The sequence below is a fragment of the Lissotriton vulgaris genome, chromosome 12 (genome assembly GCF_964263255.1).
Source record: "Lissotriton vulgaris chromosome 12, aLisVul1.2, whole genome shotgun sequence".
NCBI classification, from domain to species: domain Eukaryota; kingdom Metazoa; phylum Chordata; class Amphibia; order Caudata; family Salamandridae; genus Lissotriton; species Lissotriton vulgaris.
Genome location: NC_141700.1, coordinates 87998042 through 88012467, shown reverse-complemented (window position 1 = coordinate 88012467; position 14426 = coordinate 87998042). Strand labels below are relative to the sequence as shown.

The window sequence follows — 14426 nt, the reverse complement described above, 5'->3', positions numbered from 1 at the left end:
GTGAATTTCCAATATGCGTCCTAATGGTACTGGGACTTGGTCATTCAGTGGCCGCAGGTTGAGGGCAGACGGGCCCTCCAAGAAATGTCACCCAAATCACCCATTTTGAAGGACTACTATTGGTACTTAAAGGGGGTTGGGAGCCCACTGCCTCACATCCCAGCATGCCCCTTTGCATCCTGGTAAATGCAGTACAAGATTAGTGCTTCCTTGAAATTTAGCTGTAGTTTTTCACCAAAGTTGGTGCAGACATTGCTGTACATCTCTAGACACGTGTTTCTGGGTTCAGCCCTTCTTCAGTAGAAAGCAGAAGAAGTCATCTGGGGTTGCTGGAAATGCTGCCAAATTCCTCTCAGGTCAAAGTGCCACTTGCAGGCACATCTCTAGAGCTCGTCCGCTTGCTGGCTCAAGGAAGCCTTTTAAACAAAGGAGGTTGGAGCACACTGTCCTACATCCCAGCACAGTTCGCCCCTTTGCATCCTGGTTAATGCAGTACGAAGTTTGTGCAGACATTAATGTATATTTCTAGACATGTGTTTCTGGGTTTAGCCCTTCATTAGAGAGCAGCGGTAGTATTGGTACTTAAATAAAATTAAGTCTGGGTTGGTAAAGGGTTAGTGAAGTAGAGAGCGGCATAGTAGAGGTGGGATGTGGAGTATGGTGGGAATTTGGTGGTGGGAGCAGCACACGAGGATGAGCTAGAAGCCTTGTGAACTCTGAGTACTTAGCGAGGGAGGAAAAAAGAAATATTACCTCAAAGTAAACAGTAAAGAAGTATGTCAGTCAGTCTAAAGCACTGTGCAGATACTATGCTCCATGGGAGGAGCAAACCTAAGAAGGGAAAGTTAAGTCATCATAGAGGAATCAAGGAAATAAGAGTGACTAAGCCAATTAATAGAACTTTCGGGGGGGGGAGGGGGGGGGGCAGGAGTTCTGAGCCAGGTGCAAGTATTTGGGAGCATTCACATGAGGCCATTCGAAACCACACCTCTAAAGCTAGGAGAGACCTAAAAATCAGGACTGGATATTTTATTAATTTCTGCACCTGGGAAACTTGATGGCCATGAAACAAAACGGCTTGTACTATCAAATGTGGTATAAGTCCCTATAAACCATGTGCCTATTTGCAAGCCCTCTGTCAAGTTACAAAATTAGGTATGAAATACATTGGTTGGAGTTCTACAGCAAATTCAAATTATCATGGATTTTTTTTCCCAAAATATTTCTGCAACTGTGTCTTTAACAAACTGCAGACATACTTTTAAGAACCAAACTTTGTGCATTAGTCAAGTATTTATGTCCAGGGGAAGTTGGGGTTTTAATTGAAGTATCTCTGATTTATTCACCCCACAAAACTCCTCTTGCTGCTAAATGAGATGTGATAGACCACAGAGGTCTCCATGTACTTTATATTGTAGGAATGGTGCAAAAGGGCAGTGGCCCTGACCCTAGGCCCTAACATGCCAAACTGTTAAACCATAACCGAATACCCTTAACCATTCTCCCCTTCACATGTACAACTAGCATGTGGAAAGTTAAATGGGCTGTGACTTGGAGTAGTTGCTTGGGAGTGCTCTAATTGTAATTATTTACCTGCAATAAAGGAGTGCACATTCACCTGTGGTGCAGGGATGTGGTCTCTGTGGGTGATGTGAGGGTATAAAAGGGGTACCATGCGTTCATCTCTCTTGCAGAAAAGAGAGCCTCGCTAGAGAGGAAGCGGGTAGGTATAAGGGAAGGGGCACCCTGCAATTACTGGCTCAACTGCTTTTGTTATTTGATCATTTGTGATGCAGAAACCTCCACTTTTAAATTGGCAACTTTACCCAGGCACCTATCGCTGATGCCTTTTTGAATTTAAATACCTGATGATGACTTCATTACTGTAATTGGGTGGAAACTCCAACCCATATGAATTTGCTTAAATTTACAGCAAGTCTGAGTTGAGGCTATTTCATTGAATGATGTACAACCAAGACCTTTTATCAAGTGATTGTCTTCTATTTGCCACACTGTATTTTGTATTTAGTCTGTTATTGTGTTTCACGTGATTAATAAGCCTTTTTATTCACCGGTTATTCTTGCATTACAATCAATCAGGGGGGTTTGTAAAGCGCACTACTCACCCGTGAGGGTCTCAAGGCGCTAATACCAGTTTAACATTTTAAAAATGATGGATCTAAGCATCTTGTCGCAATGTTTGTAAGATAAATTGTCTGGACATTGATCTTGATTTTGGTGTGTTCTTTAATTTATTTATTCTGGAATCACTTTTCTTGTGCACCTAGTTACCCCCGGTTCTTAATTTGGTACACACTTGTTTGGGTATAAGCCATGTGAAACAGTGCTGCAAGAGATGCTACAGTCTACTGTACCTTTGGTGCCATGTAGACAAAGACAGGCCAAGCAGTTAAAGCAGCTGTCATGGTCACAATAAAACGCAACACCTCACAGTGCAGTCACAATTCTCCAGGCGCTTGTATACTGGGGTGACTTGATCTTCGGTGGGATAAGCATCAAAGACCATGGTAAGAGGTGTCCTTGCCAGTTGTAAATCATACCTTTTTAGGACAAATGTTTTAACTGCACCAATTATCCTGCCAGAAACTCTGGTTGTGTTAGCTTTCTTGTGATGTTCTATGAGATCCTGAAGGTTTGGGTCCTAATTAAGTGTCCTGGTCTATGTGTGTGTATATATATATATATATATATATATATATATATATATATTCACCTTTTATGTTTGATATTTGCATTTGACACAGGAATTATTCATGAACTTCAGATGATATTGTTACATTTTTATATTGTACCCACATGGGCGAATGCAAGCACAGCCATTTTTTGATAGATCTTGTATATATATTTTTTCTTTGCAGGGTTGTCAAGGGATGCTTCACCAAACACTGCAGCGCTTCCTGATGTACATCTACTGGGGTTCCATTGGGGCAATTGCGTTGGAGGTATGAGTAGACGTCGTATTTGTGGCTGCTGTATTGAACTGTTTCTGACTCTAGGCTGATACTTCTAAGAAATGTTGAACTGCAAATGATCTATCTTGGAAGATTTTCATTTTATTGTGCACATGTTTGTATGTTGTTCCCCCTACATAACTCCACCCCCTTCCAACATCAGTATTTTCTTTCATACTTATTCCCACTCTCAGCCACATCATCCTTTTACAATACCATCTAGCTTATTTGGAAGAATAAGCATTGTTTGAGCTTCCTTTTTATTTTGTAATATTTGTATTTACATTTTTTGCCAATTAATGTTTAGCACAGAATGTATCCAGTCACTCCACAAACTATGTTCTACAAACTAAATGGCATTAGTGAATGGGATTGGTTTCTCTTTGGAAACTATCATTTACATAACTGTGTCGGCTGCCAACACTTGAGGCATCAGAACGTACCGCTATGTTGACCAAAGTAGTCTTTCTAAGCAAACACCTGCCTTGTGGAAACCATTCCATATACATTCAAAGTTCTGTTAACACATGATATATGGAATAAAGATCTCACAATGATCTATTGATTTAAACAATCAATAGCTTATCTAAATTAAATAGTAAGAATTAGGCCTAAAGATTATGCACCCAAATTGCGAAAAACGTGTCTGAGTATGTTAATGGTGGAGCCTTCTATTCTGCGAAGAATCCTAGTACCACACTGGGACCCACAATTACACTGACTCCAACTAATAGAATAATCTAAGATGCCCAAGTTCCTTCATTCTCCGGATAACTACCCTTACCAGTGTTTGGTAGGAGTGCCCTATCAGCTTAGTTGGCTGTTGGGCGTATGGGCAAATAAAGCAAGACTGAAACTAGAAGTGAGACTAACCATTGGTGGGCTTCTACATAATGCTGTAAAGAAGCATTTGTAAATCCAGTAGGTCTTGCATGGTCAGTCTGGCTCTGTCCATGCTTTTTTGTTTGCTTTGTTAGGTTTTTGGAAAACTATATTGTTAGGGAAGGTGGCAGGCCCTCATCAATCAAACAAATTGGCTAAAAGCAAAAAAATGTTGGCCCAAAAAAGTACACTTTATTGTATCAGTCCCTAGCACTCAAGGGAACTACTTTGTACTTATTGTAAATGGAGCATTGTGGTCACTGAAAGAGGTTAACCAGTGACTTGACACAATAGCAGACAAGTGGATGAGGAACACTAGCTAAAGTTTCTCCTAAGTAACGTTACTACACACATTATTTTAGTAAAATCAAAAGGTCTTGGCTTATTATGCCAGACCAAAGTTGAAGCCAACAAGAATCTAACTTTTGATAAGCTAGCCATCTCCTCTCCAGGCCAAATATAATATTTGCAGTACTGTTTAATTACAAAATTAGCGATACAAAAGGGGGTGGTGATGGACGAAGCATCTGAACCAATCAAACACTCACACCCAGTCAACAGATCTGGGTTTAATCCATCACGGTTCTTTAGCCCACTCTGCCACCCCAGTTCAGACATGGCTATATGCAAATCAGTCTGACCCCAGTGCTTCATGGGAACAGTCCAGCCCGAACTGCCAAGCCATGTCTTCCCTGGACCGGAAACAAGCTTCCGAGGACCGGTTTCTGGCATTCCAGCCGTCTTCAGCTCTTTTGACTGGGTGTGAGTGTTTGATTCAGATGCTTGCTCACTTTGCCACTGGATTCAAGCAACCCGGGCTGAAGACGGCTGCAATGCCAGAAACCGGTCCTCAGAAGTTTTTTTTTTTTTTAAACTACACTAAGCTCTTTAATGCTCAGGTGGCTTCATTTTCTCTGCATTGCAACTTGCTCCTTTCCCTCAAGAAGAGCCAACCTGCAATCAGTAGTCTAAATATTACATCAGGTAGCATAGTCAGTCAACTGACGTCCTCACACACTCATCCACACTAGATATTGTCTCGTATGCTGCTGTTAAGCTGTTAAGTAGATTTCATAATAACAGTATTGTATTATTAAAACAGGTCTTTGGATTGCTCAAATACATATTTTTTCTATTTTTTTTTAATGTTTTACTATACTCAATGTGACAATGTTGGTAGTACTGTAAATGAGAAATGCCCAATTATACACTTGGTTTTTCAATAGTATTTTCCCAATCTAGTCTATTTTCAATTGTATATGGGGCTGAGGGGGAAGGGACACCTCAGTATGTAGCTCCCACTCTTGTGCTTTTTAGGTAGAGCCTAGGCAGCACACATGCGCAGTCTCCGAGACATGCTGCATCTCCTCTGAGCTTCGAGCAAACCCATTCTTTTGAATGTTTCTATGGTGTGCAGTTCGGAAATCCTTGGTCTTCAGTAGTGCCTTGGCGGCTTTATTTGTCCTTCCTTTTGGTGTTTGGTTCCCTCCCATGGCTACCGGCCCTTTTACAAGTAGTCTTTCCCTTCGGTTCATTAAAAAAAATTTTTTTTTTTGTCTCTCCTTTTGTTGCGGTATGTATTTTAAACGTGCACACTTTTTCTTTGCGTTGGTCCGCTTAGAGCGTCAGTGGTGTATTTTAAAGGTGCACAACTTTTTCTTTTTCTTGCACTTAACTCTGAATTCGGGTACTCCCACTCTTCAGTCACACGTGGAACATTCAGAGCACATTCAAATCATGTGAATTTACTCTTCGTGTTTTTGGACACGATCTTCCTGTACATCAGATTTTACAAGGTTTTTAATCCAGTGGCTGTTGCTACTTAACGGGGGTGGGGGAGAGGGTGGGGGGGGGGGAGCGAATGGAAAATAAAATTAAAAACAACTTACCTGCCTTCCACATGCTGCCTCTTAGTCCTCGTCAGTCACTTTCAGTAGCCAATCACAACACTGCTGATAGCAGCGTGGTGATTGGTCTGAGCACTGTGGTTCGGTGCTTGGAGAGGGACTGGGAAGCTGGGCGTGTTCTCCACCCAGGCTGTGCAATACAGCCTGTTGGAGAACCTGCAAAGTGCGCATGACTGTTTGTCTGGCCCAAAATGGGTTGCCAAACAGTCATGCGCCTTACGAGTGTGTTCACCACTCCTACCCCTGCTCCACTGTGACCGCCCAGCCCTTTACCCTAAGCAGCTGAGCTATAATTTTCTTTTTTTCATTTTGACCTGTTCACAGAGCAGACGGGCAATGCTCCTCGGTCCTTCGCGGAGTAGCAGTTCCTGTTTTAATCAACCCAATCATTTTTTGACATTTCTAACCAGTCTAAGATGGCGACATTCGCATTTTACTTTTCACTTTGGTTAGTTCAGTTCCTATTGCCACGTAATTCCACTATTTAAAATACATCTTCAGGGTGATCTAGAAGAACACTGACTGAGTAAATCCTCCATTTTCATACACATTTGGTAAGTCATACCTGTAGGGATGTTTCATTACTTTAGTGCATGTTAGGAGGCTACCTGTCTTTAATAATTTTTCCAGTTTTCTAATAGTGCTAGAAAAGGACCAGTCCCTGACAAATGTGACTGGATTGGTTCCAATTTAGGCCCCTGCAAATGTGCTTTTAAATAACGGTTCAGCACTAATGGCCTCATTAGGGTCCAGACACTAAAAATGGATGCAAAAACCCTGCTGTGCATTTACCAATTGAGACGCGTTCTTGCACCCTTTTTACAAAATGGTGACATACTAATATTTTTGTATCTGTTTTGCACTTTTTCAGGCATTGTTCTGTTGTGTTCTCGGAGTTGTTGCCTCCAACTAGAACAAGCAAGTGCTGGATGCACTCGGTTCTAATTTTAAAATGGACACAAAAGCTGTTTGCACCCACTTTACCGCTAGCACCAGGATTCACGTGGCTTTGGGCATCAGCCTAGATTTCTTGACTCGTGTTGAGCTCTTGCACTCTGATTAAAAGTCGTTAGTTATTTTGTCCCTGTATTTATTTTATTATTTATTTATTTAGAAGTTTTCTATAGCGCTAACAAGACCCGAAGGTATCAGAGCGCTTCACAGTAGTGGGCATGAAAAAGAGAACAACATGAAACAAACCCAATAAAAGCAATCGGCGACAGACAATTTGGAAAGAAGAAAAGTTCGGACAGCAGGGCTTCTCAGTACTGGATTCAACAATACCGCATGGATTCTGAGACGTTTGCAGCTCCAAGTTATCCATAACCAAGGGAGCGGATCAGGCAGGGTTGATTCTCACAGGCTGAGTTTGATCACCCCAGAACCCCAATTATGATAATTCCATTGAAGTTGGCTCCATCTTTCTGCCTGAATTGGTTTGCCCAAATCATGTGCCCCCCAACCCCGTGCAAAGTCAACGTTTCAGGCATTATTCGTTTCTTTTCTAGCAGGACATATTCTACTGATCCGTACGGATTGCAGCCTGTGGTTTAAAAAGCCTTGAAGTTTGTCTAATGCAACAAAGTGTAAAAATGTGCATTCCTTTTTGTTCCACTTCATGGTTGGTTAGAACGCATGTTCCTATTTTAGTCCAGAGTAGGAAGCTTGTGAAATAATTTGCGCAGTATGGATTCATTCGCCACCGCTGAAGGTAATTTGGGATAATTATGTTTACACAACAGGAAAACTGTAAATAGGTTTTTCTGTTTGTTTGTTTGTTTTTTAGTTAGTTTTGATTTCACTTATTATGACCTGTGCAGAATTGAATACCTTTCTGCATGCCCTTGCACAGAAGCCTGATTTTGGGGTAAATCATTGGCCCAGTACATTAATGGGTCGGTCATGTATATCAACAGCTCTACATTAAATGCTTGTCATGCAGTGTTTAATTTGTAAGAAACGTAAGTACAGGAGCACAACGTTTTTCTAAAAGATTGCAGGAAGCACTGCCACATGCTGTAGACATCCAAGACCCATGTGACGTTAGTTTGCTGGCTTCTTCACTAGGGGGTCTTTGAGAAATATTTGTTTTTGTTTATTTGGCACATGAGAGCTAATTTCTCTATGGCCTGACACGTAAATACATGGAGGAGGGGAGGGTTACCGGTAATCACTCCACTCAGCATACTGGAATGTATTTTGAGAATACACAACCATTTTATCACATAAAATGTGGCCCTGCACCGGTCATTCATTTACACCTGCGTTTGGTTTACAATGCAAATATTCTTACATGAAGCCAGTGATCCCTAAGGAAACATTTATTTGTGTCTTAGTTCACTATCCCTGGTTTTCAGAAGATGAAACTGGAATCCTGTATGCCAAGCATATCAAACCTTTTAGATAATGGGAGCAGGCACACATTGTTTAACTGTCTGTTGTAGTTAAGTCCTAGAGGGGGGGTTTGTGCACGTTTGAGTCCACATTTGTGCAGCGGTGAGTGTGATTTGCAGCAGTGCACAATGGGTGTTGTCTGCAGCAGTGTCAGTGAGCGGTACATCATGGTTTCCTTTTCACACAGCAAACATGTATTCCTAAATCAGAGTGCATGAGCCAGTGTGTACTAATTACCCCCAGGTCCCTACGTCATCGACACCTTCATAAACAAAGTGAGATAATCCATCTCACTGACAGAAAAAAAGAACGAAGGAATGCTGGACCTACCCTCCCCCTCCCGCTGGGAGTACGTAAGAGTACAGGTCCCAGCATTCCCTCTGTTTTTGGTTTTTTGTTGTTGTTTTTTTTCTATCACTGACAGAATAGGACGTGTTTGCTGCTTACCTGTTTCTTCCGTGGATTCGTCATCCTGTTCTGCGTCTCCTGGCCTGCCGGGCTTGCTGGGAGTTGCGTTGATGGGCGCCCGGCCCTTTGCGGCTGGGGCACCGCTCCTCCAGGATTCCTTCTGGGTTACAGCGCGCGTCTTCTTATGGCTTGGCCAGTTGGGGGACACGCAATTGAGGCTGTTTTGGGGGCCCGGAGACTAAGCTGGGCAGTGCTCCTGGTCCCCCTACCTGGCTTGATGGCATGCTGGCAGGCTACCCTTCTGGGAAACGCCGGGATGAGCAACGGGGACGCCTGGTGCTGCCGAGGATCGACCCGGGGCCTCATGCATGCGCAGCATGCCATCTGCTACTGGGCTACGTCCCCAGTTATGTGGAGGTGCTGCTGGCCTTATTCCTCTCTGTCGCCCCTGCTGTTCGTGGTGTCGATGCGGGGGCTGGCTTTATGGAGGGTCGGTGTCGGACCGGAGGCTGCAGTCCTCTTCCCCCACCCGGCGCTGGTGTCTTGGGTGGCGCCTGGGCTGGCTCTTGGGGGCAGGACGCTTGGAGTCCTTCCTGCCCCTGTGGTGAGTACCGCATAGCGGTTCCACTTTTTCCCAGTTGCCTCGCACTTATGTTTCTATGGCCATGTGTGTTGTGCTTTGCCTGGATGGGTCTGGCTGTGCGTATTGGGGCTGCCTCGTGGGTCCTGTCTGGGAGTCCTGCTCTGCGTCTTCAGGGGCTTTTCTCTGGCTTGTGGCGCTCCCTGTTCCTGTGCTGGGTTGGGACTTTGCGTGGTTTTTGCGCTTTGTCTCTTACTTTCTTTCTTCCCTGTGCTGCGCATTTCTTCCTCCACAGGTTTTGGATTCTCAGTCCTCCTGGCTTTCCGCTTGCTCGGCGCTTGTTGCTGGTTGGCGTCTGGGCGGTGGGGTTGCGGGATGGTCTGTGTTTGCGCATTGCGGGTTTCTTCTTCCACGTGCTGTACTCTTATGCTGTGCTGGCATGCAGAATTGACTCCATGTTTTCCGCTCTCATGGGCTTTTCCTTTGGTGGGGTTTCGACCTGGTCTGCTCCTCTGGCCTCTGGGCTTCCTGCCTTTCTGCTCTGCGTGCTTCTGTTCCCCCTGGACGTCCTTGGTGCCTGGTGGGGTGTCCCCCTTGGTTGCCGGTTTCCCGGATTCTTCCGCCTTCTGCCTGTCCGCCCTGTTGGTTTCTGCCTATTCTATTGGGTTCGGGCCTGGTGCGTTCCTGTCTGGGTGCCTGCCTGTGGCTCCGGGTGCTGGCAGCTCCTCGCATCCTTCCCGGGGTGTTGGCTTGGCCCGTGCTCGGGGTGCCATGTTTCTTCTTGTCCCCCGGTGCATGGCCGGTGCTCTGGTTTTCGCTCTGTGGGGTTTCCTGGCCTGTGGCCTTTTCCTCCCTGCTGGCGCCTGGTGGTGCCTGGGTGTGGCGGATGGCCCTTCTGGTGCCCTTGTGTTTGCTCCTCTCCATCTGCGTGCCCTCCTGCCCGGGCTGTGGGTGTTTTTCCCCGCGGGTTTCCTGTGAGCGGGGTTCGTGCTGGTTGCGGGTCGTGGTGGTGGCCGTGCTGCCCCTGGTTCCACCCTGTGTTTGGGTGTGGTGCATCTGCTCTTGAGCTTGGCCCCTGCTTGGTTTTGGCTGGGTCGCTTCGTGCTTCCTGCTTCTGGGTACTTGGTGCTTCCGGCCTCCCTGGTTTCTGTTTTTTTCTGGGGCATGGGGGCTATTCTGCCCTCCCTCTGACCTGGTGGGCCTTGGTGGCTGTTGCTCCGGGATTATCCTGCTGGGGCCCCTGGTGGGCTTTCTGGCTATGGTTGCAGCTTGCCTGGTGCTCTGTTGTGTTGCGCTTGGTTGGCTCGTGGGGTTTGGTTTCTAGTGGTGGTTTCCTTTTCCCCTTGTATGGCTCTTTTTATGGCTTGGTGCGCTTTGGGGTCCTTTTCCTTTTGCAGGATGCCGCTCCCTTTGACTCCTGTGTTGGCTGGGTGTTGTGGGTCTTCCTTGGCTTCTACCTGGGTGGCCCCTTGGTTTCTTGGGTGCGCTGCTTCTGTGCCCCTCCCTGTTTCAGGGTTTGGGCTGCCCTATGCCCTTCTTTCCTGCTTTTTGGGTGCTGTTCATGGTGTCTTCCTCCTCGTGCCTTCTCTTTGTCTTGGCTGGTGGGTTTGTTGGTGTGGTTGCCGGTTGTGGTCTGGTGTCAGACTCACCTGGTGTGTGGGTTGCTTGACTCTTTCCCCGCTCCCCCTTTCGACCTTCCTCTGCCTTGGTGCTGTGGTGTTCCCCTTGCAGGCCTGTCCTTGGGGTTGTGCATTTTCGCCTCCTGTGCAGCCTGCTTTCGGCCTGTGGTGTCTCTGGCCGTTTCTCTTGCTGTCTCTGCGGGGTTTGTTCTTCCCCTTTTTGGGTCTGTTCCCGTGCCCCTCGGGGGTTGTACACCTTTTTGGTCTCCTGTGGTTTGGAGTTGCCTTGGGTTTCCAGGGTTCAATGGTGTTTTGGCTCTGCCTCTGTTGGATTTGGTCCCTGTTCTTGGCCTCCCTTTGTGGGGTCCCTGCCTGGGTCCTCCCTTGCCGCTCGTTCTCTGGTGCTTTTGGGCCTCTTTTTGCGGCCTCTTGGTGTCCGGTGATTCTATCCCTGTTCGTCTGGGTATTGGGTTGGGCTTGTGTCCTTTCCTGTGCCGCTTCTTTGCGCCTGGCTGGTGCGCTGGGCCCTTTGTGTTGGTTGACGGTTGTGGCTTGCCGTTCTCCCTCTGTCTTCCTGCTGCTTCTCCTCTCTTGTTGGCTTGGCAGTGGGGGGGCTTGGGTGCCTTTCCCTGGCCCCCTTCTTGTTCTGTGGTTTTTGGGGTTGGGTTAGTTGGCCCTCTGCCTCCCCTTTCGGGTTCTGCCGGTGCCATTTTGGGGTCCTCCTGGCTGGCTGTCCTGTCGGTTGTCCAGTTGGCTTCTTGGTTCTTTCTGGACCTCCTGCGTTGTTGGGCTCTTGGCCTCCTTGTTGGCCTTCATGTTTTGTCCTTCTTGGGGTTCGCCTTGGGTGGTTCCTTGGGATCCTCCTGGCCGTTGTGTCGGCTCTTGGTTGCTGGCGGTTCCTCCTTCCCGTTTCTGGGATTGGTTTCCCCGGTTCCGTGTTCAGCCTTTGGTTTTTCTCTCTTGTCTGTGCCCTGGCCGTTTGTGATGTCTGCTTTTGGGGGCCGTTTTTGCTCTCCCTGGCCTGGACAGGTCTCTGGGTTCATGTCCTTTTGTCTCCTGCTTTTGGTTGCCTTGGGCCTGGCCACTGGCTGGTTCCTGTGCCTGGGTTTCTTCTCCCGATGTGGCGGCCTCGGCTGCGGCAATCTGGTGTCTCTGCTGGGGTTGGCTGCTGGTCTTTCCTGCCTTTGGCCTGGGTCTTCTGGGGGTTTTCTGTGCCTCCGGTTCCCTTTTGCCGCGGTTGTTGGATGTTGGTGGGGGCCTTGCCTGGGTTCCTTGGCCCCTTCCTTCCTGGTTGTTGCTTTGGGTCGGTGCCTGCTTTCTGGTCCCTCCCTCTTCGGTCTTGGTGGCTTCCCCATGTGTGTTGAGGTTGGCCGGTTGGTCCCGTTCATTGTTCTCTTGCTTTGGCGTGCCTCTTTGGTCTCATCTTCCTTCCCCTCTTGGTTTGTTTGTGGGTTGCTGTGGGTCACTTTCTTCCCTGCGTTGGGGAGGGGTTCGCTCTCTCTTGCCCTGCTGGTTCCTTTCTGGGCCTTGGCGGTCTCCTCCTGTGCAGCCTGTTCTCGTGCTCTCTCTCGGTAGTTGGGCCAGATTTGTCCCTGGTGGGGCGGCTGCTTGGCAGTGCCTGGGGCTGTTGGGGTTCTCCCTGGTCTTTTGTCCTTCCTGGCTGTGTTGCTCCGTGGGGGGCTTCGGATGAGGGCGGTTTTGCTTTGGGTGTCTTGTGTTGTGTTCGCTCCTGATTTCTTCTGTTTTTGTCCATGAGTCTCTGGGTTTATTTGGTGTCCTGGTGGTTTGTTGTGTTTTTGGATGAGTGCCGGGGTCTGCTTTTGGTATTTCTCACTTTGTTTATGAAGGTGTCGAGGACGTTGGGACCTGGGGGTAATGTCCTATTACTTACCGGTAATCTTCATTACTCCGGGTCCCGTAGTCCTAGACACCTTCATGGATTCCCTCCCGCCCGATCTGCCGGCCTTCATCCATGGCTTGGTACGCTTATGTACTCCCAGCGGGAGGGGGAGGGTAGGTCCAGCATTCCTTCGTTCTTTTTTTCTGTCAGTGATATGGATTATCTCACTTTGTTTATGAAGGTGTCGAGGACTACGGGACCCGGAGTAATGAAGATTACCGGTAAGTAATAGGACATTGTATAGCTCATCAAACAATGGCTTTACAGCACCCACGATAATGTGCTGCATGGCTACACACTTACAAGATACAAAAGGAGAGACCTTTTGGCAATGCCAATGCTTGTTGTTAGTTTATTATTTTAATAACAAACACTTTTTTTTTTTTTGTAAAACAATTATAATTTGAGTTATAACAGAACCCTGCTTATGGAACAGAAAGCTATGCAGTGATTTCAGATTGAAATGGAAAGATGAACACAAAATGCCCTCTATTCTCTAAAATGTAAACAGAACTGGGCAAAGGTAATTTTCCTGAAAATTATGCTGTTGAAATACAGTAACCCTTATCTTTTAAATAAGCCATTGTGTTCAATTAAACAAAAAAAATAGTTTGGAAAACATAGGCGTAGTCAAACTGAGGATATCGTTTTGAGACAAAGGGCAGTGGCAACAAAATAAATGGTGACAAAAGAGGTTTGGGAGGGTAAAAAAAAAATCTGGGTCTTATGCATGTGACACGGAGTGCCTTTTTTTTTTTCTTCTTCAAATAAGTGCCTGGTCTGCATTTGTACTTTGAAACCCTCTTAATATTTTGCTGCATTTGAAAAGTGGTATCCTCTTTATTGGTTTAGGTATGTTTAGGTTTCTTACTTGTAGTATTTTTATTTTATATTTTTCAGATGCTGGCAGCATTGATTGACTGTGTACTGATGGGAAGGCAGTCGCTTCAAGACTACAGGATTCTCGACTCTGAAAAGTTTGCCTAAATATGAAAAAAATGTAACCAAAGATATCTTTGGATCTACCAGTCCGAAAAGATTACAACCGCCCACCAGTGTCGGTGACTAATATTTACACATGATCTTCAAATCAGAGTTGCAGAGGACCAGTTTATTTCTACCTCTCCTTGAGATTTTCAAGGCTGTTTGGACAATCCTCGTCTTTCTGTTCATGTCAAAGAAGGACTTAATTAGTGAAGTAACATTTAGCAAAATTATGCACTTAAATTCCAGTTGTATTTTAAATCCATGTACTTTTTTTATATTGATATATTTTTTCATTCGACTATATGCGATTTTTTTTTTTTTTTTTTTTTTTTTTTTTTGTCTTCAGTTGTTTCGCTTTAGTTTTAGGTGTGATTTATCTTTCACTAACCTAATGTCAAATAAGCCTCTGAAACTTCTGCAAAATGTAAATAAATAATATCAAAGAAGTGTAATAATGAGTGTCAAAGGGAATGATAGGTGATTAGTTACAGGAAATAAACTGTCCTGTATGGAATATCGGGCATTTGATTCCTAGAAAACTGTGTTCTCTGTTTATTTGTGTATAGTTCATTTGTTAGTGATCACTTTTTAAAAAGCATATTTTGTTAGAAAATCACACATATTCACAGTGCAAATTGGACATTTCACCTAAACTATTTTCCAGACTTCCCAGTACCCATTTTATTAGCTTTGAAAATTGCCTTGGTTTTCAAAGAAATCTGGTGACCTTTTCAAACACTACAACGCTTCTTGACCAGAAGTTAAACCACAATAATA

At 45.7% G+C, this 14426-nt stretch overlaps 1 protein-coding gene across 1 annotated transcript in view; it reads left to right on the top strand.

Annotated features, from left to right (window-relative positions):
* Window positions 1–14188, top strand: part of LOC147673432 (tetraspanin-3-like) — a 51512-nt gene extending 37324 nt beyond the window's left edge. Inside the window, exons 6-7 of the mRNA XM_086947300.1 lie at window positions 2880–2963; window positions 13563–14188. Of these exons, the coding sequence (XP_086803426.1) occupies window positions 2880–2963; window positions 13563–13649 (171 nt within the window). The 3' untranslated portion in view covers window positions 13650–14188. The remainder of the gene's footprint in view (window positions 1–2879; window positions 2964–13562) is intronic.
* Window positions 14189–14426: the final 238 nt, after the last annotated feature.